Source organism: Leptonotus elevatus, chromosome 3, assembly GCF_054856555.1.
Source record: "Leptonotus elevatus isolate MCC_2025b chromosome 3, RoL_Lele_1.0, whole genome shotgun sequence".
Classification (NCBI taxonomy): Eukaryota; Metazoa; Chordata; class Actinopteri; order Syngnathiformes; family Syngnathidae; genus Leptonotus; species Leptonotus elevatus.
The window spans coordinates 7,863,752-7,890,957 of record NC_141241.1 but is presented as its reverse complement, the minus strand read 5'-3'; the positions used below and the strand labels follow the sequence as shown (position 1 = coordinate 7,890,957).

The window sequence follows — 27,206 nt, the reverse complement described above, 5'->3', positions numbered from 1 at the left end:
AACAATTTTTGGTGTTGTTCCATAACCAAAACTTGCTTCTTCTTTTTTCTTTTTTTTTTCACAATAAAGGGGAAAAAAAAACTTTGGAGATGTTTCAATATTCATTTTACCAAACTTTTTGGGTTACATATTGGGTCAAATTAACCCATAATTGGGTTGTTTTTGACCCCGTTTTTTTTTTACCATGGATGTGTGGGGGACAAGGGGTGTGCCAACAATTGGGATTTTGCAAAAGTGGCCCAAAAAAACATTTCTGACTCCATGAGGAGCATTTGTGGGGGGGAATGGGGTGCACAAATCTATCACTGTTGAAGGTGGACTGGTCCATTTGAATTATACTGCACTCTAAAAACAGTTGGGTCAAAAATGGACCGATCCTCCTGTTCTTGGGCTAATTTGACCCAAAAATTGGCCCATAAAGTGGATCGGTCCATTTTTGGATCTATAAATGGGTTACTTTTGACCAACAGTTTTTAGAGTGTGCAAACCAAAACGGCAGCACCAGAGCATGTTTCAATCAAAATTGATGTGGAGACTCGCACCATGTGGTCGCTCTGCAATGTTTTGAGCATCCCCGTTTATGGCGCCTGCCTGTCGAACCATGGGACAAGCACCCAGGGTGGGCTGGCAGGCTGCAGTTTACCGGATAGTGGAGAACCCCCCCCCCCCCCCCCCGGCCTGGGGAATGAAGACACCCGAGGAATGGAGACAGCTGGGAGAGCAACAACACAAACTGTTGTTGGCTGATACCACATGGTCGTAATAGTTGTTGTGGGGGGGACAGAGATATGCCATGATTTTTTTAAAATCTACTCATGCTTACTTCAACCTCTGAAAATAATACGTTTGGCCCAAGACATTTTGTCCTCCCGTGATTACAATCAACCTGAAACAATGACAGGCGGCGGGGGGCAGAAAAATAAAAAATAAAACAAATGAAAACACACGTGAGCTCGTTTTCAATCGACGTCATTTGTCACGCCGCCTACAGCGGCTCGTGCGTCTGATCTTACCCCGGGTTGATCACAAGCGTCGTCTTTGAACGCATCACAGGACAGACACGTGCAAGTCACGCGTCAACTTTGAGGAAGCGGCTTCAAAGTCGCGTTTGATGGTTGTTATTATATCGTCTTGATGAAGCAGCATGGAGTTAATAGGCTATAGTTAACAGATGATGGCTTCGGTATGAACGGGTTTGCTGTCTAATTTAGTCCGACATGACATCAGCTGTGGGAAACGGAGCGAAGTACACGACTCCACGCTATGGCATAACAGCATGTATTGGCTCTGTCTGCTTTATAAATTATGTACATTATTATTAATATTACAATTATGACACGAGCATCAATACAGGTGACGTTCCCATTCCATTAATTTGTAAAAAATAAATGCATATTAAAAAGTCATATTTCAACATATCGCATGTTTTCAGAGGACATAAAAATGAGAAATATTTGTTTAACTTTTTTTTCTAATGATATTTTTAAAAATAAATACAATGTTGTCTAAGATTTTGTGTATATACTGTATGTGTGTATAAATACACAAGCACACACAGACATACAAAGATCTTGGAACAGTTGAGATAAATCTCTTCAGCATACTCCCTTCACACCAATTACTACTTTCCTATAATCCAGGGTTTTGGCACGATCTTGTAGAATTTTAGGGCTTTAGAAAAAGAGCACAAAAACATAATGAGGACTGAAATTTTTTGACATTTTCAGCCAATTGCAAAATGTTGGTTCCACAGAAAAAAATGTGAATAGCGGACAGCGATTTAATTATTCATCTTTTTTTCAACTTTCCATTCTTCCCTTTAATGTGTAAGCGGACGGTAGCCTTTTATAAAATTGTTGTCTTTATTTTTCTCAGGCTGCTAGTCAAAGTAATTAGCTACAGATTATTTGTCCAAACACTGTTGAGAGTTGTGATTTTAAGTCATTTGTGGTGAAAAAAAGATGGGGAAAAAAAAAAAAAAGAGTGATGATGTGGTATAAAAGTGTAAGCAGATGGGCATGCGAGTTCAAACCAGATAGAGACAAAGAAAGAGCGAGAGACAGCGTGTCACCGTAATACAAAAAGGAGGCTTTGCACAGTCGTAAAAAAGTGGAAGCAAAAACAGTTTTACAGCATCGATGCAAAGTTGTCACATTATCAGTAAAGCTTATAAAATTCATAACAATATATATGTATACCTTATATACAGTCAGAGTTAGTCAACGTAAGGAGTGCTACTGCAGATTGAAAAAAAAATACATGAAAAAAATGTAAATTAGGATTAAATTAGAGGTAGCAGCAGATTTGGGTTTTTTTTTTCTTCCAACATTGTCCTTCCTACATTTAAGGGATACTCAAATCCGATTCTTCATTTTCCACTTTAAATACTTGCACGGCCACAGAATGTTTTTTTTTGACACACGCACGCGCACACGGCTTCCTTCATTAGTGTTCATCTCTCCATCAAAGTCCTACTTTGGGCTTTTGGCTTAGTGGTCTGGAAAGGTTCTGCCGGGATGACCTAGGTACCAAACCAGCATATGTAAAAACGGGTACTAGATCGCGAAACAACGGGTCTCGAGTTGGGTCCTACCGTGGTCCCAGCCATGATCCTTCTCAATACTGTAGTCCTGAATCCTCTAAATCGTAACACTGATTTATCTTCTATTAGATATCCTCGGACCCCCCCTTACTTTAAGTGTGGCCCCCAATGTTTGGGTCCCCACTTCCTTTGTCGAGGAAGATCCCCAGAGGGTCCCCAAATGGGTTGGCCGTTGAGAACTGGTAGAAGTGGTGGAAGGGGTTTGTGGTGGTGGTCCTCTATTCTAAACCGGACTACCTACCTGTGTTGGAGAAACTCCAAAAGGGTCCAAAAGAGGTGCAGCCATTCAGGACTAGACGGAGATATAGTAGTGGTGTTTGTGGTCGTGCTCGAGTGCCACCCCGACTACCTTGGTCCACCCACACTTCCTATGGAGAAGCTCGCAAAGGATCCCCTCAAGTAGGGCAGTCGTTCAGGACGAGCAGACGCGTACTAGTCCTTTCTGTGTCCAGGAAGTACCCAAAAGGTCCCAAAGTGGGCAGACATTCAGAAGTGGTAGAACTGGTGATGCCCCCCCGAAATGGTCCCAAAAATGGGGCTGTTTAGGACTGGTAGAAGTGGTGATAGTGGTTCCCTAAGGGTCCCAAGGCAGGACGGGAAATCGGGACTAGTAGAAAAGATGGTGGCAGTGGTGGTGGTCTAATCCCAACAATTAGTTGACCCCCCCCCCATTTTGTATATCAAAGAATCTCAAAGAGAGTCTCAAAGTGGGGCGGCCGTTCTGGACCAGTAGAAGTGTTGCAAATGGTGGAAGCCACACCCACTATCTGTGTTGGGCATTCACGACTGGTAAAAGTGGTGGTAGTGGTGGTGGTGTTCATGGTGGTGGTGGTGCTCGTGCCGCTGCACGACCTGCGCCAGCCGGCCCTCGTAGAGCAGAACCTTGGGCAGCTCCCTTACCTGTTCCTTCTCCACCCCGGGCCCCGCCAGGGTGCCCAGCGGCCGGCATCCCTGGTGGTCCTTTGACCGCTGCTTGTGCTTGCGGTAAGGAGCGGCCGACTGGTGAGGAGGAGTCTGGCTGGGGAGCGCCGGGGGAGCGGGAAGACCCCTGCTCCGCATCACCCGGCCGCTGAGCTGAGCGGGGGGAGTGCGGCCGTGGGTCTTGGGAGAGCGGACGGCGGCTTTCCCGGAGTCTTGGCCTCGTGTCCGAACGGGGTGAAGGCCCACGGGTGGGCCGGCGTCCGTGACGGCTTGCAAACGGCGATGGTGGGGAGGCGGCGGATGATGTGAGTGGCCGTTTTCAGGCTCGTGGGATCGAGAGCGGGTCTGGTTGGACGACCGGGTCTGGGGTTCTGCCTTGGGCTGCTCGGTGGTTGCTTTGAGACAAAAACATGCAAGGTCGTTATTTGAGATGTGGCTTTTCTGCTCCCCTTTGTCCTGAAACTGAATAGTCCCCCCCCCCCCCCCCCCACTGCCCCCAATTCCCAACAGAGCTCGGTCCTTATTACTGTAATTATTGATCCTCAGGGTATTTTGACTAAATGATGCCACAGAAAATATATTAAACACCTGGGAATTTTTTATTGGGATAAATGCACATTATGTCTCCACTTGCCAGCTCCATCACCCGCGCATGCGGGAGGGTCCACTCACCGGCTCCAAAGCGGGACGTGTAGTTCTCGATTCCGGCCAGGTCCAAGTAGTGGTTCCGTCGCTCCAGGTTCTCATCCACGCAGTGGCGCTGGCAGCCCGGCTGGGCGTGGCTGTGTTGGTCGCTGTGGTGGCGCCTGGGAGGGGAAACAAAACATCACCCCTCATTTAGAGAGACGTCCGTCACAGGCAAAACGAGCGCTCCCTTGTGATCGGGCGGCCATTGTTGGAGCAGATGGGGAAAATCACAGGTCTCGCAAACAAACGCGCCAAGCGCTCATTTTTGCAGAAAAAAAAAAAAGTACAACCAAGAGTAAAAAGTGCGGATTTACCTTATCAGTGCTCGACTTTTCTTGTCTGCACTCTTGGGGTCTTCAACACACTTGTCATTTCTTTCCCTGGGGTGGGATACATCTGTGTAGGGGGGGTGAAGAGAAAGACATTATCAATGAGAACACACACACACACACACACACACACACACAGGCATGTGCACACACACAAACAGTCACACTAGAAGAAAGCAACCTTTGTTTTGGGTTTTTTACTTTGAAGATCTAAAGAGGAGGGTGAAGAAGAAAAACAAGAAAAAACAACAATGCTTCATTTATTCAATTTTCAACTCCGCACATCTTTTAAATTAAATATGGGAAGAATATAGTTAGAAGAGACTTGAGAAAGAGTTTAACAATGAAGAGGCTGAAATTAGCATAAAGGCAAACGGGCGAAGTCGGAATCTCTTGAGGCGTATTTATAACCGTAACAACACGACGGCAGTGGGTAAAAATACAGGGAGATGTGTTGTTGTGCTACTTTTCCCCCCTCACGAGTCATCATAGAGAAAAGTGAACGTCAGAATTTTTTGACAACTTATTTGGAGAATTTTCACAGATTTATTTTTGGACAGTTTTATACTCATCTTTTGACTATTTTGTCTTGTTTCTTAGTTGTTGTTTTAACATTAACATTTATTGTTGTTCCATAAAAACATTTATTTACATTTTGTCTTCCCTTTATCTTTAGACAGTTTTTTGGGACAATTTTTAAATGTTTACAAGACATCAGCCCTTTTTACAAATTCCCATCTACCTCCTTCCCAAGTTTTTGTGATTTTTTTTAGTTTGATTTTTTACAACTTTTTCCCCCACTCATTCTTGACAATGTATAACTCTTATTTAATCCTATTCACATGATTTATTACATTTTCACCTATTGATGTATTTATTGGAATTTTTCAGAATGTAATTTTTTGTCAATTTTCCAATTTTTTTAATTTTTGTCAGTTTACACAAATTTCATAATGAAATGTTTACATACCATGACTATATTTTCACCTTTTTTTTTGTTTTATTAATTTTTCTTTCACAAATTTTTACACCTAGGCCTACTTACTGTTACTTAATAAAAAATATATAATAATAATAATAATAGTATTTTATTTTTACCATTTTACAAAACCATAAAACAAAAAAAAGTTTCACTATCTTTGCCATTTTTGTCAACAATTTACATATAATTCATTTAAGGAAATTTTAACATACTAATGTTTGACCATTTTCAGGCTATTCATTGAAAATGTTACATTTATTTTGGAAATTTTTCACAGAATTCCTAAACAATTTTGTGTCATTTTTGACCATTTTCAAACAACAATGCTTTGAAAATTTTATTCTATTTCTAACTTCCAGCAACTTCAAGTAGAGGGGGATAGTTAGAAGAGACTTGAGAAATAATAAAGATGCCAGGCAGATCTGACGCAGGCTGAAATTAGCATAAAAGCGAGCAGGCGATGTCGGAATCTCTTGAGGTTTATTTATAGCTGTGGAACAACAGGACGGCGGCAGCAAAATCATCGTCGAAAAAGGTGAACATTGATATTTTCCTGCTTGCTACAAAAATAAAATGTCTGAAAATAGTTTTTTTTTTTTACCATTATCACAATTTCTTTTGGAAATTTTATTACGGTAGTTTTATTTCATTTTGGCAATTGTATCATTTTAAGCTTTTTTGAGGGTAGTTTTGTCTTTTTTTAACCATTTTATTTTGTTTATTACATTTTTGTTACAAATGTCATTTATGTAGCATTATTTTACTCTTTTATGACAGTTTTAACAAATTTCTTATTCATTTTCACAAGTCCCTGACCATTTCAAGTCACTCAGTTTTTTGGGGGGGCAATTTTTTCACTCATTCTGCTCTATTTTGTCTTTGTTTACTTTCTGGCTTCAAAAAAACAACATTAAGTTACACAAATTTTTCATTTGCACTTAGTCAAATATTCACAATAATTTTTTTATTATTTTGACAAATTACTTTACTACAAATTTTTACTCATTTGGCAATTCTCACTGATGAATTTTGACGCTTAAAAAAACAACAATGTTTTACTAATTTTTTGTTATGCATTCATTTTGACAATTTTCCTTTCTTTAATCTACATTTTCTGACCATTTTCACTCATTTCTGAAGCATTTTTATACGCAAATCAGACGGGTACCTGTGCCGCCCTGCGCGCAACTCCTCCATCTCTGGCTGGAATCTGGAGCCACCGACAGCTTGACCCGCAGAGTCTTACTGCTGCTGGGAGAATGGTTGACTGAGGCGTCAACTACCTCGTATATGGTGTGGAGGAGGCTTGTGATGTCCTGCAAGGAAGTGGTCGTACAGAGAGAGATTATTGTAGCAAGCACAATAAATGGCTTTTTTTTTTTCATTACCATACCAATTTTAAACATACAATGGAATCTCAATCGAATGGCCACAGGTCATTCCTAGAGCCAATTAGCTGTTCTACTGACGTGCCGGTACTTTTTTTGTGGTCCCACTACAGTACAAAATTATTGTTAGCCGCAAGGTTAACAGGCTTCCTTTTTTCACCGGTAATATACCAAAAATGGCATATATGACAGATGCATACATATGCTACATAGCAAGAACTCACTCCCTTAAAACAACAGCCATGAATATGCAAAGTAGATTCGGTATGCTCATTTAGCCGGATCTAGTCTGTAAGCCGGAGTCCGCTGGTTTTGGTTTGTTAAATCCATGTTCCGCTGTACAGTGTGACAGAACAACTTTTACAAGAGACTTTCACCTCTACCAGGTGAATTAATGAGGGTCCACTGTAAAATGCTGAGAATTTAGCAGATTACCCCCACTCTTGACAACACAAAGAGCTAAATATGCAGCAAGGGCTGAGCACTTCAGTTTCAGGTACAGACGGCAAGAGAAAAACATCTTTTGTGGCGTGACAGCATCAAAAGGAGCTTGAGAAGAAAGCGTTTGCCGTCTCGTGAGTCAAGCAGCCACCGGCAACAGCTCCACGTACACACAACACAAGAGTTTCTGGGTGTTCTCTTGGATTTCTACAGGCACCAAGCACGGGTTCCCGAGCAGAAAGGAACAACTAAAAAGGTCTAGAGAGGGTTTTTGACAGTAAGCAGACTTTTCTTTTGGGTGTGATGGCTCCACATCAGACCCGTTTTTTAGTTTTTTTTGGTCAAAATTAGCAGCCTGCTACCATGATGGACATCATCATGCTTTGTACTCCACAGTGTCAGCTCTGCTGTGGTGGCCCCATTTTAAAAATGTGTCTTCAAACCAAGAAAATACAAGAGAGCCTCGTTTTATCTGTGTGGCGTGTTTCGCTCTGAAAAATGTTTTTCTTGCTGCCCTCAGTCTCCTCTCAGATAAATTTACCACGTCATTGGAACATTTGAGGCTACACGCATAGCACTGTACAAATATAAACACATGCTAAACCTAACTTAGGCCGTCTGTGTCTTATCTTTGGGTGCTTTAGAATTATGCTCCAGTCTCCACTCAGCTGGCTGTTTTATTTTATTTTTTCAACACACTTGGAGTTCCTCTTGGCTAAAATTGCAGCGTCATTGTAGCATTTGAGGCTACGCAGCTAGAAATGGCTCAAATTAAACACACATGCTAACCATTGTGCGTGCCAATGGTGTGTTGAAACGGGACGTGACGAGGTGAATATTTCCCACAGTCACCACCACAACGGCAGAGGGCCAATTTGGCTGATCAAAATCACCCTGAGGAACCCCTCATCAAAAGATAAATATGTCGAGAGATGTGCAAGATGAAAGATGGAAATGTTTTTTCAGTAAAACAAAAACGGAATCAGATACTGACTATATTAGGTTTATTAATAATTTTTCAGAATGTAGCTGATTTTAGCCGAGGTTGCTAACTTCATGAGAAGATGCGTAAGGCAAAAAATAATAATTTTTGGTCAAAATAGATGTTGGCTATTATTTTAGGAAGGTGTCAAAATGGTTCCTTTCTGACCAATTTACATGCGATAAACTTAAGTTCCCGGTGACGAGGACTGGCTTCATTTGCTTGAAGGTTTAACCACTTAAACTCCACAATCTCCACTTTGCTGCAGCGGACAGTCTTCATGCTGCTCTTAATCTCCCCTTGGATGAAATTTGTTTCCTTACAAACCGAGACGACAGGCGAGCCTTGTTGATGTTGTCTCGTCCCCGCTGAAGAATTGAAGTCTTGGTGGAGGAATGTGCTCATTCTTTGATGTTTTATTAGTGAAATAAGATGACTTTAGGGTCTGCGGCTTGATTAGTAAAAGAAAATTCCAGATGTTCACGAGGGTGGAGATGTTATGGCAGATGTTTGTCTGATTTACTTGTTCATTCATTGATCAAAGACTGTCTCCAGAGTCTAAGCCCACCCTTGGGGCAATTGACTTTCTTTTTCTTTTACCTCTCTGGTGACTTTCCCATTGTTGTCAAAGTCATAAAGTGTGAACGTCCACTCCTGTCGGTTGTCCTCCTCCATGGACACGGCGCACTCCAGCTCCTGAAACAGCACAGACACATCAGTGTGTATGTGTCTCTGTGTGTCCGTCTCCGAGAGTGTGTGCGTGTGTCACGGCCTAATTTCCTCTTCATGGAAGTTAACGAAGGTCAAAGCGGACAAAGTGACAAACTCACTTCAAACTGGAGCTGCTTGCCGTCCCGCTCCTGCATCATCTTGTCGTTCAAGCAGCAGTTGTCTGTCTTCTCCGGGGGCAGAGCCACTGCAGACGCGCACACACATGAAAAGAAGTCAAATGATGGGCGTGGCCCTAACCTGACAATAGGTTGTGCCCTTGTGAATGCCTGCATCATAGCGAAGTGGACTGGCTTAATATGATCATTACGTAGTGAGTTATATAACCGTGAGCGAAATAAATAGCCCCCTGGCATCAATGGTGGCCCTCTTAATTTCCTTAAAAGTAAAATAAATACATACAAATTTTAGGGTGTATGTAATGTGAGTTCTTTTAAAAATGATTCACTCGCACTGCAGCCAGAACAGAAAGCTAAAATCAAGTTCTGTTTATTTGTTAAGGAATAAATGTTTCATATTCAAATCACACACCATGCCCCCCCCTCCCCCCCCTCCTCCCTTGGAGCATGGCAAAGATGGTTAAACATGGGCAAAAATGCTTGAGCACTTTATGTTGTACGCAGTAAATAAACAAGCGATTTAAATACATGTATTGCTCCATCTTGTGATCTGAGTGTTATTTCATGTACATGTCTAAGTTGGAACAAGGAAAAAGGGGGGTGAACTGCAGGCTACGTAACTCGCAAGACTCTCATCCAGGATGCTGCAGCCAAATACAATAAGAAAATGTAAGGTACATACAAAACCTAAGCTTCTCCCGAATGTCATCTCTGACGACCCTGCCTGTCGAGAGGATCAATACCAGGATACTTTCTTACACAAGCAACTTTACTTCGACTCAAGTGCGAGTACATTTGCCATCGCTGCAGACCACACCCCCTTCTGTCTCTCTTTTTAGCCTCTCTCCTCCCATCCCACTTTGAAGTCCCCCTTCTCCAACCTTCTGGAAGAAGATCAGTCCGTGGAATAAAAACAGAATCGCTAATTAATTAAGTCGAGTCAAATCGGAAACACTGTTTGATTGCGCGCCAGTCGGGGCAGCAGACACAACACGACGGCCCACTTTCTTCCCGCGCCATCCGAAAGCGGATCAAAGCCGAACCGTCTGATCATCCCCGTCGCGTCGGGGGGAGGCCGGAAATGAAAGGCGACATCCCGGGGAACTTTTTTTTCTGGATATTGAGAGCGCTGTTTGATCGTGCATGTGAGGGGCAAATCTGTTCTGCGGCAGGCTCAATATGGCGGCGAGATAGCTAATGAAACGCCGGGAGGAGAAACGGTAATGTGGGATCACTGAAGCCCCCCACCCCACCCCACCCCACCCCTCACCTCCCTCACAGCCCCTTTAGAAGTCTATACGCCAGGAAGCAGCCGTGGGATTGGCTCTGAGGGGCACGGCGAGGGCAAACCGAGGCGCGCAGGTTGGGAACGCTGCCACGCTCCAGCTCATCCAGCTTGGCTCCTGTATTGCACATATCTGCTGCCTCCTTCGGTCCTTCTTCCAAGGCTAAATGCATGAGGATGAGTAGGATGACTTTGGCTGGAGAAGTCACATTTTCTTCATCTGGTCATCAAGGGAGTTAATCCTCTTCTCTTTTTTTTTTGTTTCTAGGTTGTTATTGTTTTTCAGCCTAGTCTAATTGGCTTCAAATCAGGGAGTTTATGCATTTGTATTACAATTAAAAGCAGTTTCCAGATGTCTTAACTCATTTATTGTCAGCCGTGTTCAAAGCAAAATTCCCAATCTAGTATTTTTTGTCTCCGCTCCAGCGTGCAAGTAGCCCAAACTACCTTCGTATGTTGCTGTGACGGCGCGAGAGGCCAGAAGTGACGGAACAAAGTCAAACGGCATTTAAATATTCCCATACACGTACCAACAATTAGGGATTTTCAAACAAGGCATGCGCTACTCCCCACATACATTCATGTATGTAGCCCTTCAACATTCCTTGTGTGTCAACAGGCCTGACAACATTCTATGGGATTTGAATCCGAAAATACCGAGTCGGCATTCGCTTTTAACGACCAATTCGAGTCACCATGCGCAGCCCTACTACAGGTCGTTGCCTTTTAAAATCAAAACGATTCTTGGTGAAATTAATGATAATTGTGCCTGAAGCTATGCGAACCTCGACAATTTTCCATCACCTTTTTGTATTCTGTGTGGGTGTTGGCAGCTCTCGTTCAAGTCCCTCTTTGAACAGGGAAGGAGAGGCTTCCAAATCCGCGGATCATGTCACACTAGGGGGGGGGGGGGGGGATCTTTGCATTGGGGGAAGGGGTAGAAGTAAAGGGGACCACATCAGCACATTGTTAGGGCTTTAGTGATGGGGGTGCACCTGGGGGAGGTAAAACCTTAGCAAAAAAGGCGGATGCCAGCACAATATATGGCCTTTTTTCATCTTAAACATCGATGTTAGGATGAAAATCAGTGTAGCGTGCGTTTGTTGATGGCTGACCTTCTAAGCGGTAGTGTTCATCACCAATCTGCTGAGCTTCATTTGTGGAGTCCTGAAAGAGAGAGAGAGAGAGAGAGAGAAAAAAATGAGTCATGTAGTATATCAGCAAGTCTCTCATTCTGGCACATAAAAACAAACAGTGCAAATCCACAGCATGGCATTCCGACACAGAGTGACATCCCAACATCTAACCACTGGCAGTCAGATGTCCATGCACAAACAATGTTTTACATCAACATGGGAAAATAATTGCAGGGCCAGAAACGCACAACACTCGACTGGCAGTCAGGCTGAAGCTACTGCACGTAGGAGGGTGAAGAAAACTATTTTAGTGGCTTGCTAGACCCCCTTTTTCCACCAGCTCAGTCTGTTGCTATGCTGATTTTAAAGGGGCACAAAATCCCTTGGTTTCACAATGTGGCTCAGATATCCACATGGTTGTCATCCGTCTGAAAAGCCATCACTCACTGGTTGACAAGATTCTTTACAAGCACGCAGCCATTCACATGAAAACAGCAAGCATGTTTCCATGACGAGTTACAGAACCGTACACATTACACAAGGTTCTTGCGCATTTGTAACATTTGAGTAAATAGCTGTGTATTATACTGATTCTTGATATGCCTTATTGCCAAATTTCAAGAAGATTAAAACAACGTAACATTTGGAATTTATGAGCCAATTATCAGAGAATTTACATCTATTCATTATGGGTTATGTCAACGATCGTGCATATGGAGGGCCAAAACTGCCAACATTTAAAACAATTGACTAAATATATAAAAGTGAAAATAAAAACGGATCTAAAAAATATATAATTCAAAAATAAAATAAAATAAATGGAAACTATATATATATATATAAATCTATAAATTGATTATTGCAATTTTTTTTACTCAAATTTAGAAAATACTAATCAGTAAACTTGTACATGTACACTGTAAGATTTGTATAAAAATTTATTTATTTATCTGACAGCACAGAAATAAAATATTAAGGCTTAATGTTCCATTAATATAACATTCTTCCATGCTTAATGTGTGAATCCTAACCCTAAGTAAGACGTTTTGTTGAATATTCCCATAAAGAATTGATGTTTAAAAATCGATGTAATATCGCGATATATTGCCGAATCGATTTTTTCTAACACCCCTAATATGTATATATACATACAAATAAATAAAAAATATTTCCATTTATATTTATTTATATTTATTACATTATATTTTTTATATCTGTTTTTAATTTCACTTTTATTTTTGTATTTTATTTTATTTTATTTTATTTATTTTTTTGTGGCAGTTTTGGTCCTCCATACATGCAACTGTCCCTCTCTGAAGCTCAAAAACGAAGCGAAACAACACCATTTCAACTTTGACTCTCCTGGCCCCACAGAAACAATACTACAAGGTTGACCATCCAATGTGTCTACACAAGTGTGGGACTGTGGGTGGGAGTCGAAGGTGCAACACACTGAATTTCTCAGTAATCCACAGAGGTAGAAGGTCACAAATGTGTGAGCCTACCCTCCATGAGCTACTGCGGGTCATAATGCGGCCCCCATGGGTGGTCTCACAGGAAGACAAATAGAGCGACGCAATTACTCTGTGTGAATTTACACAAACTGTGACCCCAAAAACACTTTTTATATATATACTTTTTTATGGTTCAGATTTGTTTGATAAATTGCAATGGAAACTTCTAGCCCAAGAAAATTAATGCCTTGGTTTCACAAAGCACATGCAATGCTTTTTATGATGTGGAGACCATTTTTCTTTGGTATGACCTTATAATATTAAACAACAATATAAACAATGAACTTTGTGTGGGTGAGCAGTTGTCGCAAGGACAGACTCGCATGGATGGATTATACCTTTTCAATCAATGACAGTGATAAATGAGCAAAATTGCTTAGCCTTTTAAAGAAGCAGTTAACCATGACTTTGGGGTGATGGTGAGTTGATGTTTATGTGTGCAACAGAATATGATAGCAATACAAGGTGTACTGCTAACTTGAAGTCAGGCTACTCAAATAAGATGGAATATTTTAGATTTTCTGATAAATACTTATTTTAGAGACGCAAATAGCTAACACACATCATATTCAAATGAATCTGCACTCTCATGAGTGAAAAAAAGCTAAAAAATGGTGGCAAGGAAGTTTTAACATATTTGTTTAGAATAAATACTTCTGATTTAAATAAACTGCAACTAATAAAAAAATATGCACACTTAAAATGTAACAGGAAGTTTTGAAATGTTAGGTTAAGTTCAGCTTTAAGCAGATGTGTGCAGCATGTAAACAAACAGAACAAAAAACATGTTTTAATTGGTCAATTAAATGCACAGTAAATTGTCAATAAGTAAATTGGAAATCAGACAACTATAATATTGACATTTGATTCTTGTGTATTGAACTGAATCACAAACTAAAACGGAACACAATTCAGCAAAGTGCGTCTTCGAGCACTCCCAATTGCTTGTTTTCCTTTGTACCTTTAAGCTTCACAACTTACATCAAATATTTAACTGGCTTTCACGTGACATTTTCGTCTTGCATCAAGAACAAAATAACTCCACAGTCGACATTCCACTAATTCCTTGAATACACAAAAACACTAAGATTGGGCCCCTTGGATGTTTTTTTTTTTTTTTTGATGATGAATGGTGCAAAATTATTGCGGGGTAAGCCAACAGCACGAGAAACAGGAGAACCAGGAATGTGCTAATTGGTTGTTGTCTGTGGTGATGGATGGAAACCATTTTATTAAGTATGCTAGGGGTGACCACTGGAATTGTTCTGGTCAGCGTTAAAATGGGAACGACCCAAAGCCTTTTGTTACCTTTTCCACACAAACACAAGAAACACATACATCCGTTTCCTCCATGGGTGCTTGGTGCAAGAAGCTTGGCACAATCCAACACCTCTGCAACAACACTTGCATCCAACAAAACAATTTTCCTGACAAATTTGAATGCACATTAACCTTCAGCATCAATGATTTATGGCCAACTGTAACATAGAAGCTTGTGTGCCTGCCCGACTCCAACATGGCTCGCTGGTCTGCGTTGTTTGGCTTGGCCTTCGATTGTATTTGGCAAACCTCATCAGTTGGGCAAATAATGAACTTGAAGGTGCCAAAGACACATTATCAATATCATATTTAATGGTAGGCACAAACAAGGAGCTATAAATTAAGAGTTCTTTGTGTTATGGCAAATCATCAAACTTTGCTGCTACACTCCGCCCACAAATAATGATGAAAATCATGCATCCCTACTAAGATGGTTTTGAAAAAACAACAACCTGAAAATGGCCACCCCAACTCCAATACCAAAATGGCTGACTTCCCGTAAACTGGCCTGGGCGGCAGCATTTTGAAAAACTTGCATGGGGCTATCGAGACAATTTTTGGAGGAGCACACCTACTAAAATTTAATTTGACCACAACATGACCACATCTGCACAATTTGATGAGTTTTTCAGTATGGGAAAGCCGTGCTAAAATTGTGATTTAGTTGGCCTATGAATTTTTAATCACGCTCAAGTCGTCAGTCAAAGTGTATTGGTTAAATCATCCAGTTCGCTACTGCTATTGCATATTTAGCATCTCGTAGTACTTCATGATGATGTGTGTGTTTTTTTTGGGTGAAATTTAAAGGCCTTGGCGACCAGAACGTAGCCTCTGGACCCATACTAACTTTGGCACGGCCGACATGGACTTACTGGCTTTTTTCCCTTGAGTTTGAAATCAAAAGGTTACGTTAAATTATACCTCCTATGTACTACTATGTGATTGTGGGAAAGTCCCACAAGGCCTTTTTGGTCTGTGCGCTTTCTGCCTCGGTGAGCCGCCACACAAGCTGACAATTTATGCGGCCGACGACAGCTCCCCCTGATCGAGCGCCAGGGCCCCGGTCGAAGCAGTCCTCTGGATCTGCGGCGGCGGCGGCTACTGGCGCTCCATCAAAACCCGGGAAAAATCTTATTAGGGCCGCGACTGGGTGCTTCCTGCTCTGCTCCTCGCCCGGCTTAAGTTAAGGTCTACAGAAGTGCGTTTTTTTGTGTGTGTGTCACAGTGCCAAAATAATGTGGGGAACCGCAACGATAGATTGTCAGTAGAGCGCAGACCACAGCCAAGGCCGAACTGTTCAGTAAGTGTTTTCCCATTAGCAAGATGATTCCTGGTTCCCAGAGAATGACAACCAGATATATGTTTTGCCATTATGACTCGAGGGTGGTGGACACTTCCAAGCAAAGTCACATTTACTTGTACATTAATCACAAAAGACTCTCAAAGGGCTTCACAGTCCCAAGATTGGCGACATCCCCTAAATCTAAACTCTCTAACCGATGCGACTCGTGTGAATTGTTGAATTCATGAATAGCGAGCGGCGAGGGTTCACTGCATAGGAGTCTCTAATGAAGAAAACAGCTGGCACTGAGATTGTGGACAGACTCAAAGCTCTTGTCCAGCTGCAGCACAGAAGTAAAACAATGAAAAAAATGCTAATTAGCGTCAAAAAAACTTCCAGAGAGGAAATACCTCTCCCCCTTTTCACTATCCCTGGGTGCAAGTTGAGGCGCTTTCAAAAGGCTAAGAACCCGAAACAGCGCCCATCCTCCCAATTTACATCGTGAAAACAAAAACAAACCACCGTCATTAAACACCGCAGGGTCTTTTGCTTTCCCACCCCCAGAGTGCTCGTGAGATGGAGCCAAGATGGAGGGGTGTTGATATGAGCCAGAGCAGTCCAACTTGGCCTTCAAAGGGGATCCGTTTTCCGCGCATGAAATAACGATCTCAGATAAACACGTTGCAAAGCAAAGCTGACGCAAGCCGCGCGCGGAGGGAGGGAAGACTGATCGTTATGGCAAATAAATGTCTCCGTGTTGCACCGCAGTCCGAAAGATACATCTGTTACTGATGCTTATCACTGTATGTTGAACCGGTTTCAGGAAGACAGCGGGGATGCGAGCGAGATGCCAAAGCTTATACAAAGCAAATATATGCATAAAGGCAGTGGCACAAGGAAGTCAAGTTTTTTATGCATTTGATAAGGTCTTTCAAGTTTTTCCCCATTTTCACTCACCTCACCTATTTTATTGCCACTGATGCCTATCACTTGGCTGAAGGACAAAACAAAACAGTACATGCTGCATTGAGTGCTGTGCAAGGACCACCCAAAGTCTCAAAGGTTCTCGACTGACATCTTAATGAAAATGCTCACAAGGAAATTGTTTCAACCCAGATAAGCCAATTAGAGTCTTTTTTTTTGTGTGTGTGCGCGGCAAATTCTCTGTACAGGGGGTCCTTGGTTTCAGGTGAACCGGTCATACGATGTTTCCAAATTCCAAAACGGCCTGCAATGAACCAGTTCGTGCAATTGCGTAAGAATATGTGCACTGCAAAAACTAAGCATAAAAAAAGAAAAGAAAAACAGAACTAAAATGAGGACTATATCAATTGATTTAAGCAAAATTATTTGCCAATGCGTTGGGTCAATGCTGAGTGTGGTTTGCGTACCCATGATGCGCCGGGGACATAACTAGACTTTGCATCTAGATGAGGGTTAATTACTATCCCAGATTGTGGATAAAAGTGAGCACTCAGAGTTGAACTTCATCACTAAACCCCCATCACTTATTGTCGCTGAACAATGTTTGTGGCGCATGCAGAGGACACGTCTGCAACATTACCCAACATTTGCATATGTGCTGCTGAGCAAAGACAACGCCGCTAACGCTGCTTAGCTTTTAAGCTTTGACACGCTTGTGCATGAAAATAAGGTCTCCTTCACCAAGCCCGGCTTCCAAGTCATTAGCAGAGAAACTGAGCGATGCCATTTTACCATCCGAGACAGACACCTTCTCGCGGGCAGACTTTGCGGCCCCCACGCTTGACATCCCTTCCGTCACGGCACGCACGCCTCTCTTCCTGCGCCCCAGGAAGCAAATTATAGCCAGGGAGTCGGCGTCCTGTTGGCAGGCAGGCGGACACTTCTAAGGAAGCTGCACTGTGATCAAAGCGTGCATGCCCGGCGACACCAGAGGCTGGGCATGCCAGAAGGGTTGCCGTCGTGATGCAGGTCGGTTGGGCAAGCCTGTTCACACCGCACGGGACGCCGGGAGAGATGTGTGAAGTCATGCTTGGGATTCAGCATGTTTGTGTATGTTCACGTCATGGACTTATTCATGTACAGTAAACGTCCCCAAAAATTGCCGGCCCACTAAAAAGGTTTGCACTGTAATTGTCTAAACAGGTGTCCATCTTTTGGAATAAGTGTCACCAAATTGTTCACAGAAAAAGCCATCATTCCTTTGATGCTCACAAATCTCTGTGTGGATTTATTAAAGGAGCTTTATGGACCTCATTTGAGCGCCTCGCAAACATGCTGATCTCGAGTAATCTCCCGCCCACGCCCCCCCTTTTTGTGTTTCATGTGTGAAGTTGGCCAACACTTTAATGACCCATTTAGAAAACTTTTACACCAGCAAAGATAAGCTTTTATACAATTCATTTTACAAGTCAGTCATCCCCCGGGGGTTGCGAACCCCACCTGTTAGCTCAAGGTAGGTGTCGTTATTAGCGCTCGAAAAACATACAGGCACTGCAATTAACATTTATCACACTGTTAATCAAAGCGCTACCACGGCACAGGGGAGGAGCGGGTTGATACAATACGTCAAGATCAAGAGTCGAACCGCATGATTGCCCCTGCAGCAAATTTAGATGAAGCGCAACCCTCCCTTCATGCACAAAACAGAGTAACAGAAGCACCTTTCATAAGCATAAAAACGTCTGCATAAACAGTAAAGAGACTGATGCACTCAAGATAATTCATTGATGTTTGTGTGACTGTTGGCGTGGCAATTTTCGAAATTATTTAAATCACTTCTCAGTTATAAGTTGATTTTTAATAGCTGAATTCATTTGTATAGATTATTTTAAACATACTTCCTAACCACAACCCCTCCCCGTTGACAAATTCATTTTCTATGTGGTGTGCGTCACACCCCCCCATTGGACAGAATATGTAGCTCAGTTTTTCATTTCCTAAAATGCCCTGTGTCCATAAACCGCGACCTTGATCATCCTGCATCATATATTATATTCCTTTCTCTCAAGGGCAACCGGCTCAGGCGGAACAGTTAATAGGCTATAATGATTAGTGCCTTCTTCCGGTTGCTGCCAAGTGGTGAATTCCAATACGCCTCGGTCACATTAAACTATCCAACGTAAACATATCATTGATCATTCAAGATCAAACTTTGCTTTCTCCCAAAGGCAGCAATCTACAGTAAATGGGGCAGAACTATTAACCCTTCCAAAGGGAACTTTATGTGCAAAATGTAGTTGTTCTTGTTTGCTAAATAGTCTGCATCAAACTTTTTCTTTCTCTCAGAGGTAACCTAAGAAGCGGGAAGCTAAGAGTGTGCAATAGCGAGGAGACAGACTGTCGCTTGGCGCTCAACTACAGGTGCTCCCCGCCTGCCAAAAGTGACAAATTATAAAATTACCGACCTCTGAATACTCACACTAAAGCCGACTTCCAAAAGAATGACGAAAAGAGAGAAGAAAAAAAAGGGGAGGGTGAAATGACACGTCTCATTTTCACAAGCGTGTTTGGATGCGCTTGGATTTCGTCGGGTGTCCTCAAAAGCAAGTGAGTCATCTCTGCAACCGTCCTGCTGCGAGGCGCCACGCTTACACGTGTCACGCTCGCTAATGGGAAGCAGGACGGATTATAAAGGCCCAGACGACTCGGCATTTAAGTGTCGCAGATGGCTCTTAGACGGGTCCTCACAATTAGTTATTTGTCCGACGCCAGAGTCGAGAGCCACGACGAGGAAGTCTTACCTTAAGGGCACCAAGGAAGTGACAGGTACTTCAACCTTTCAGCGCACCAGACAGATGAAAGGAAACACTTGGCTGACTTGTTAGCGTCAAAGTCAAAGGATTTCCTCTTAAAACGCTTACTTATTCATCACGAGGCAGATAGCTCCGCTTTGAATTCATTCCTACTTTTTTCCTTGGGTGTCACGGTTTACCTATGCACTAAGGATGTGCATACGAATAAATTGATCGTTAATGTTTTGCTTGATTGTGCGGATTTGGGATGAGCTATGTTGCGAAGACCTATGCTCCTGGTATCAGAAGTCTTCAGATCTGAGACAGCCGCCATTCCGTGGTTCTGCCGCTGCTGGTATGAATATATCAAGGCTAGTGGAGATTGGGTTGGTCGAAGCTAGCGACATGAGGCGAACCCCGAATCGTGCCCCTTTATCCAGTCAAGCCCTTGTGGGCCATTTTGGACAGCCAGACATTCTCTGTGACAGAAATGTGTACCTTGGCAGGGAAGTGGTGGCCAGACACAACAATGTAGTGGCCCCGCCCACTATTAATGCCAAACCCTGTCAGTATTCATAAAATAAAAAACTCAGTTAACCACTCTAGGAAATTTTGTCCGATTAGGATGGTTTTATACGGCAGGTCCAAGTGCTCACTTCTGATCTAATAGCTATATATGTTTCTTTTTTGTTATTTTAACAGTCTATACCTAATTAAAATGAACACTGGGTAGTAAACAATAATACAGGGAAATTGCAGAAGTTGTACAATTTGTAATTCAGGCGGACCTTTCAAAAGAAACACACCTCTTAAGGTATCTTCACCGACTACAGCTTTGTTTGTCTAAAGGTTTAACTCAGTAAGTGTGCCTTGTTTGTCTTTGTTTTCAGTGATGAAAAATGTAAATATGACCACAGAACCGAAAATGGAATTTAATGCGAACTTGAAAAACGGCACACACCGTCTGTGCTGGCTGCTAAATACAAGACTATGTCAATAATAATCGCAAAAGAACAAAATGTACACCCCAAAGTCAGCTGTGTTTGGAGTTCCTAAAAAAAAAAAACGACATCCTTTATTCATTGAAGATGAGTGTGCGTTTTTGTTTTTAATACAATTGTTGACTAACTATTAAAATGTTCCCTTTTTCACATTTACTGGTGGTCCTCAGTTTTTGATAAAGTTCTATTGATATGGCTAAAAAAAGGTAACCCGCCCGTATTTGTATCCAAACGTGCCATCAATCCCAATCAATGCCAACACAGTGTCTGTTCAATCCAACCATTGTCTAAATCGTTTATCAGAGTAAAGTCATAATTACGGAAATATATATATATACACACTTCTTAGCCATAAACAGAAAACAATCAGACAACAACAACAGATCATACTTGTTCATTGTGCACTGTAGTGATCGTAATTTTGAAACCTTGTAGGTCTTAACCGTCTAAAACAGAGAAAATAGCAAATAACGTGCCAGAATGGATTACATTTGACTGCTCAACGGTGAGTACATACTGGAATCAGAATCCTTCATGCCAGCATGTGATAGATAAAATGTGTTAAATGATAACCATGATTTACTACCAGCTCGTCTTATTAACTCACATTTCCCACACCTTGTAAACCTCTCAAGTGTTCATGTTTAACAAATCAATGCCAACTTGGCAAACTTTTTTTTTTCCCCGTCCGCAGTCATGTTGCGTCTGAGACTTCCTGCCAGCCGCCATCTCTATAAACATCCCTCACATCTGACCTTTTAACAGTGCACCTAAAATCTCTAATTACAAAGACAGCCCGAGCTAGGCGAGTAAACGCCGGCGTTAGAAATAGACATTGGAACTACTGTACGCGAGTGGCCATTTGCGAGAGGCGGCGCAATTCTATTCATAGCCAGCCTGGAATTAATGGCTTGTCTATAATGAACTTGGAAGCCCTACGCATGACCGAAAGATGCAACATGTCATTAAATCACACACACATGTGTTTTTATGGGTTACGAACATGAACTTTGAAAACTCGCTCAGTAGCAGCTCCTGGAAAGTTAGGAGAGAAAAAAATGCAATGTTTATCATAACACGACGCCCGAAAAAGCCTCAAAGACCCATGTCATGAAAAGGTGTGCAACTTAAATTTACCGTTACAATTTTTTTGTCTTTACTACTGGCTAGCTGACTAACTACGCACGTCAGTATATTGCCATGTGCGTATATCAGGGATGACCGTCTGCTGTTTGATATTCTTGCAGTCGTGTTTCATGAGAAAAAAGTTTATTGCTTTGTTTGAGTCAAGAACGTCAATTTTAAAAACTATGGGCGTTGAGTTTATAGTCTGTAGAATATTGTATATTCTAGGGTGCAATTACACACTAAGTTTAGTGCTAACTGTACTTTGTACAAATGTGACTCAACCACCCTGAAATGAATGTTTTTTTCCCTTTTATATACAATGTGTCAGGATCCAACAGTAAAATTAACATGGATTAAAACCATGTGTGGATTCCTTTTCCTTCACTTCTCAGTTGGGCGCAAGGCACTGAATACCCCATGTTTGATATTCAAACATCCAATAAGTGTGATTCGTAAATATCATTTTCCAATTACAGTAATTTCTGGACTACAAGCCGCTACTTTTTTCCGCTTGCATTCGACCCTGCGGCTAATACAAAGGTGCGGTTTATCCATCAGATCACAATGGGGTGCACTATAAATGAAGCGCAAGAGCAACAGGCGGAGCAAAACAAACTAAGTGAGCCCAAAATGCAATAGGAGAGACAGAACGAGAGCGAGACAATTGGCGCTCTCATTATGGAAAAGAAAGTAGCGGGAACATTAAAACACCTGCGGCTTACAGTCGGGTGCGGCTTATATGTGTAACAAACTCGAGTAATCCCCAAATTTAGCAAGCGCGACTTATGGTCAGGTACGCCCAGAAATTACTGTGGGCAGACATTGCAGTCAGTTGCCCTACAAATTTTGCCTGGCAACACACGATGTGACCAGAACAAATCATTTGAGCTATTCCACTTCCATTCTAAAACGTCTCAAAATAAGAACAAGACGACCACAATGCATCTGCCATCTGTTTATGATACTGAAGAGAAATCAGTCGAATGTGTGGTACGTATGAGCTGTTGATTCACTCTCACGAAGTTTGCTGTATAAAGATGAGGAACATGACGTCAGATATGGGAACTTGGTTTTAATGTCCGGTGAGTGCAACCCTTCAATGCTGGTAAAGTCAACTTGAGTAGAGGGGGTGAATTCAAAGGTCTTCGTGTGCGTCCACAAGCTGAGGGTCCTCCCAGGGCACCCGTGGAGCATAAACACTCCAGGGGAGGATGGTCTGTTTGTCTTTTCTCGCCTCCCAAAAAACATTCCTCTATAGCACACAATCCAGACACGGCGGTACAGGAAAAGCCAGGGAGCCCCTTTGGAAGAGCAGTCACAAAGCTCTACCAAATGTTTACCTTTGCCAGCTTCCTTGATTCCATCTACCTCAGGTGGCCTTTTGGCCTCCGTTACCGGCACATCTCACACGCGGAGGATAAACACTCCAGCTGAGCTCACGGAACCTGCAGAGCATGCACGGAGCCCCTCACGTCTCTTTAAAGAGCAGGCATTCATCAAATGCGCTGCTTTGCTGTGTTTGTGTGTGAGAGGCAGAGCTTGAGACTGCGATCGCATTCGTGACCAATTTTTCTCGACGAGCGGTTGTCTCCGTCGCAAGATCACATTCAACACCTATTCAAAACCTCAGTTCACCACCTTCGCAATATCTCAAGATTCCGTCCCACTCTATCCCTCCCAACAGCAGGACAACTAGTCAATGCCTTCATTTCCTCTCGACTGGATTATTGCAATGGGCTCTTCATCGGGCTACCTGGCAAGTCCATCCAGAAGCTGCAATATATCCAAAATACCGCTGCCAGGGTGCTGATGAGAGCCAATAAATACTAACACATCACCCCCCCATTCTCAAATCACTGCACTGTCTCCCTGTTTCATCCCGGATCAATTACAAAATTCTGCTACTTACTTACTCATAAATGCATCCATGGATTTGCACCGACCTACCTCAAAGAACTCATCACGCTTCAGCCCTCCACCCGCACCCTCGGATCTTCAAACACGTTGCTCCTCCAAGTGCCTAGTACCAGGCTCTCCACCATGGGAGACAGAGCTTTTTGCGCAGCCGCACCACGACTCCGGAACAGGCTCCCAACCCAGTTGAGGGTCACCCAAAACCTGGACTCTTTTAAATCAGGCCTGAAAACCTTTTTTTTTTTTTTTTAATAAAGGCCTATTTAATTATGAACATGTTTTTATTTTATTTTTCTCTGTAGCACTTTGGGATCATGTTGATGAAAAGCGCATTACAAATTGAATTTATTATTATTATTAGCCAGGAGGGAGTGGGGCTGTTGTGCACTGCAAACAACACCGGATTGCACACGCACACGAAAATATTTAGCAGTATAAATTATGAGCCGGAACCACTATTACCTGGCCATTTGTGTTTGTTTGTTTTCAGGGTGGAGTAGAGGAATTCATGCTCGGCTGAGCGGGGAGGCTCGCCGACAAAACTTCGGGACCCGTTGCCTACTTAGAGTTTGACTAATCCAGGTTTAAAACTATATAGTTTTTTCCCGTACCTATGATTAAGGCCTTTTAAAACATTTCTATAATAAATTTTTCCAAAAATCTTGTTATTGTGCTGTACTTTCTTTTAATAATGTTGACAAACTAGTTTTTATTTCTTTGCTATTGAATGTCTTAAATTATTTTGTCTGTAAAGGTTTTGAATGCTGAATTTTTAGCTATGTGAATTACATTGTGTGCTACCTTGTGTATGTAATGCGCGTAACAAGTATTGCCTAATGCAATACATACCTTAATTTTTTTTCTCCAATAAACGCTTTTCGACTGTTTTCTGGTTCTCTGTGGGTGACAAAGGGTGTGCGAACTCTGTCGGGATGTTGAAGGGTGTGCGTGACTTCAAAAATCTGAAATAAAGGCTGTTTTGACATATCATAGGCATGCGTGCGGGGGATGGTCTGTGAAAATGTCGAAGTGGTTGCATGGCTTAATAAGTTGGCAACAATAAAAGCTTTTCTGATGGTTATTTTTTTTGTGGGAGCGCATCAACTCTGTCGGGATTTTGAAGCCATTGTGTGAGTTAAAGCGTTTAGAATAAACATTTTCTGACAGGGTGTGTGTGTGTGTGTGTGTGTGTGTGTGTGTGTGTGTGTGTGTGTGTGTGTGTGTGTTGGATGTTGAAAGTGTGTAGCTTAAAATGTTGACAATAAAAGCTTTGACTATTTAAAGACCCTGTATAGCGAAAGTGTCTTTTACATTTGACACAACACAGGAAGAGTGTTGTCAACAACCCTGCTGAATTTGAATAATAAAATAATAATAATAATAATAATAATAAATGTGCCTCCACTAGTCAAAATATGGTATTCGGATTAATATTCAGTTTATGGAATGGAATAAGAATCAAGCCGAAAAATCTATCAATTTGTATCCATCTCAGTCCGAGGTGCTAGCTACCATTTTGTCCTGTACTGCCACCTGCTGACGACTGAAACTGACATCAAAGTGCCCACGGGCTCAGCTTGCTTTTCTGGGTTTGGTCATGTGACACGGCTGTTATGATACTTACTGATCTTGTCCTATTTGAGAGCCAATTTACAGTGCTCAAGTGAAATTATGCAGCATTTACATTACAGGCCAGAGCAAAATCCACAAGGGGGATGGGGGGGGGGGTAGGGGTAGGGGAGTGAACGTGATAAACAAACAAGGGAGAATTATTCAGGGTTTAAACACTTAAACACCCACTTGAGCGCTGCCTTTTAAGTGGGTGATTAAAACGTGCACCGAGCGTGCACGCGAGGCTCAGAGGAGCTTGGCGGCGGCACAACCGCCGCTCACCTTCGTTTGTCCCCCACCCCACCAAAGCCAATGCACCCCGCAAACAGTTGCGGGGGGCTAGTTAAGTAACCGTGAAGGAGACACCGTTGATAAACTGCTGTCCACATTGCCAAGTGCATATTCGGGAGGGTGCGGAGGGGCAAAACACAATCCTAGCTGCTAATCCCCAGAGATTCCGCGCACATTCCACGAAGAAGTCTTTGATCTCTGGTGTGCATCCGGATAGCCGACCCCAGACAGGACACACAGCACATTCAATATTATTAACATATGGCATATGCATAGAGAAATTGTGTTATTATACATGAGGCACACTGAACTTTTTTGCCTTGAGGCAATATTTAAAACCCCGTAAAAAAAAAAAAGGCCTTTATTTTTTCATTTAATCTACTGCAATAATCACCTGCATATTCACTAATAATAATTTCACATACAAAAAAAAAATATATATATATATATATATATATATATATATTAAAAAAATAAAATAATAATAATAATAATAATTTCACATATTAAGATTTATTTCACTGAAACCTATCCCCAGCTATTTGCTGAAAAACGCACTTATTCTCGTTTTTTTTTTTGTTGGTACTCTTTCTGAAATGCCCTTAAAACAAGATACCACTGAAGCCATCTAAATAGGATTTGGTGTGAAGGAAGTATGTTGGAAGGATACATGTCAACTAAATGACAATCTGCGTGTGTCGGGAGGAGCTATTAGGGAGAGTCACATGCAAGTGTACTTCCGGTGCATTTTTTATAATCAAATAATTTGTAAACAGTATATGTTAGGGTAATGTACACCGAGTTAGAAAAGATAAACGGTTGTGGGATCACATATTTAAGGTTATTTATATTTACCAACTTCAACTGTGAAGAGATGTCTCTGCATGGTAAGTCACCTGCGAGGCCATTACGTTTGCACCATCAGTGCTGCTGTTTTGATTATCAACATTATTCAAATGAGCTGAGCAGTTAACTATTTAATGTCTGTGTTGTGAGCAATATATTGGATGATGTTTTTTTCTTATGAAAAAAGGGCGGTATTTTGTTCTGTGGATCAAACGCTCCCGGCAACTAATTCGGTCGGGCATGATATCCATTAAAGGAACAGCCCCTATTTGGCGGTATATGGTAGTTTGCCAACAGGACTCCACAACTCCATCTTATCCATTTCCTAAAACATGAAAACTGAGATTGTAACCACAAACCTCAGAACTGTGAGGCACATCTAACAACTCGCTCGTGCTGTCCCTCTACTATTCCTTCAAATCAATCATTTCAGGGACTTCTCTCATCCATAGAGGTAAAACTGTTATTTTCACAACATGCAACACCAAATGTGGCATTAAAGCAACCGGCACGTCGCCGCCGGCACCATCATTTCCACCCCATCCTCTCAAGGGAACAGTTCTTTAAAAAAAAAAAAAATCACATGGCCCCCTCTACGGCCAGGTGCTGCCCCTCAACCCCGCAACTCCTCCCCGAAAGCCTCAAGCTTTTCTTTGCTTTAGAATGTGCCTCCAAAATCGCCCACCACCCCACCCCACCCCCACTCTCCTCGCAGCCACTTCAAAGAGCAACAACAGGCCCTCGTCCCATGGGATGACAGAGGGGGTAGAGCCTGCTGGGAGTCGGCCATACGTCACACAAGAGGCCAGCCGGTAGTGATGGAAGAAGGGTGAAGGGGGGGGGGGGGGGGGGGGGGTTACAAAAGCGCACAAAAAGGAGGAGAAGTCTGCGTGTAAAGGGTGCTTTCAGCATCCGGACGCTTTGTGGCGTTCAAAAAACGCAACAGCAAAGTATAACCTGTCTTTTATCGCGCAAGCGATAG

At 42.3% G+C, this 27,206-nt stretch overlaps 1 protein-coding gene across 2 annotated transcripts in view; it reads right to left on the bottom strand.

Annotated features, from left to right (window-relative positions):
* Positions 1-663: 663 nt before the first annotated feature.
* nkd1 (NKD inhibitor of WNT signaling pathway 1) overlaps positions 664-27,206 on the bottom strand; it is a 59,154-nt gene continuing 32,611 nt past the window's right edge. For both annotated transcript variants that reach the window (XM_086070590.1, XM_086070591.1), the window contains 7 exons: positions 11,581-11,632; positions 9,163-9,248; positions 8,933-9,028; positions 6,690-6,837; positions 4,525-4,606; positions 4,196-4,329; positions 664-3,918 (listed from right to left, as the gene is read on the bottom strand). In XM_086070590.1, coding sequence (XP_085926716.1) covers positions 3,383-3,918; positions 4,196-4,329; positions 4,525-4,606; positions 6,690-6,837; positions 8,933-9,028; positions 9,163-9,248; positions 11,581-11,632 — 1,134 coding nt within the window. In that variant the 3' untranslated portion in view covers positions 664-3,382. The remainder of the gene's footprint in view (positions 3,919-4,195; positions 4,330-4,524; positions 4,607-6,689; positions 6,838-8,932; positions 9,029-9,162; positions 9,249-11,580; positions 11,633-27,206) is intronic.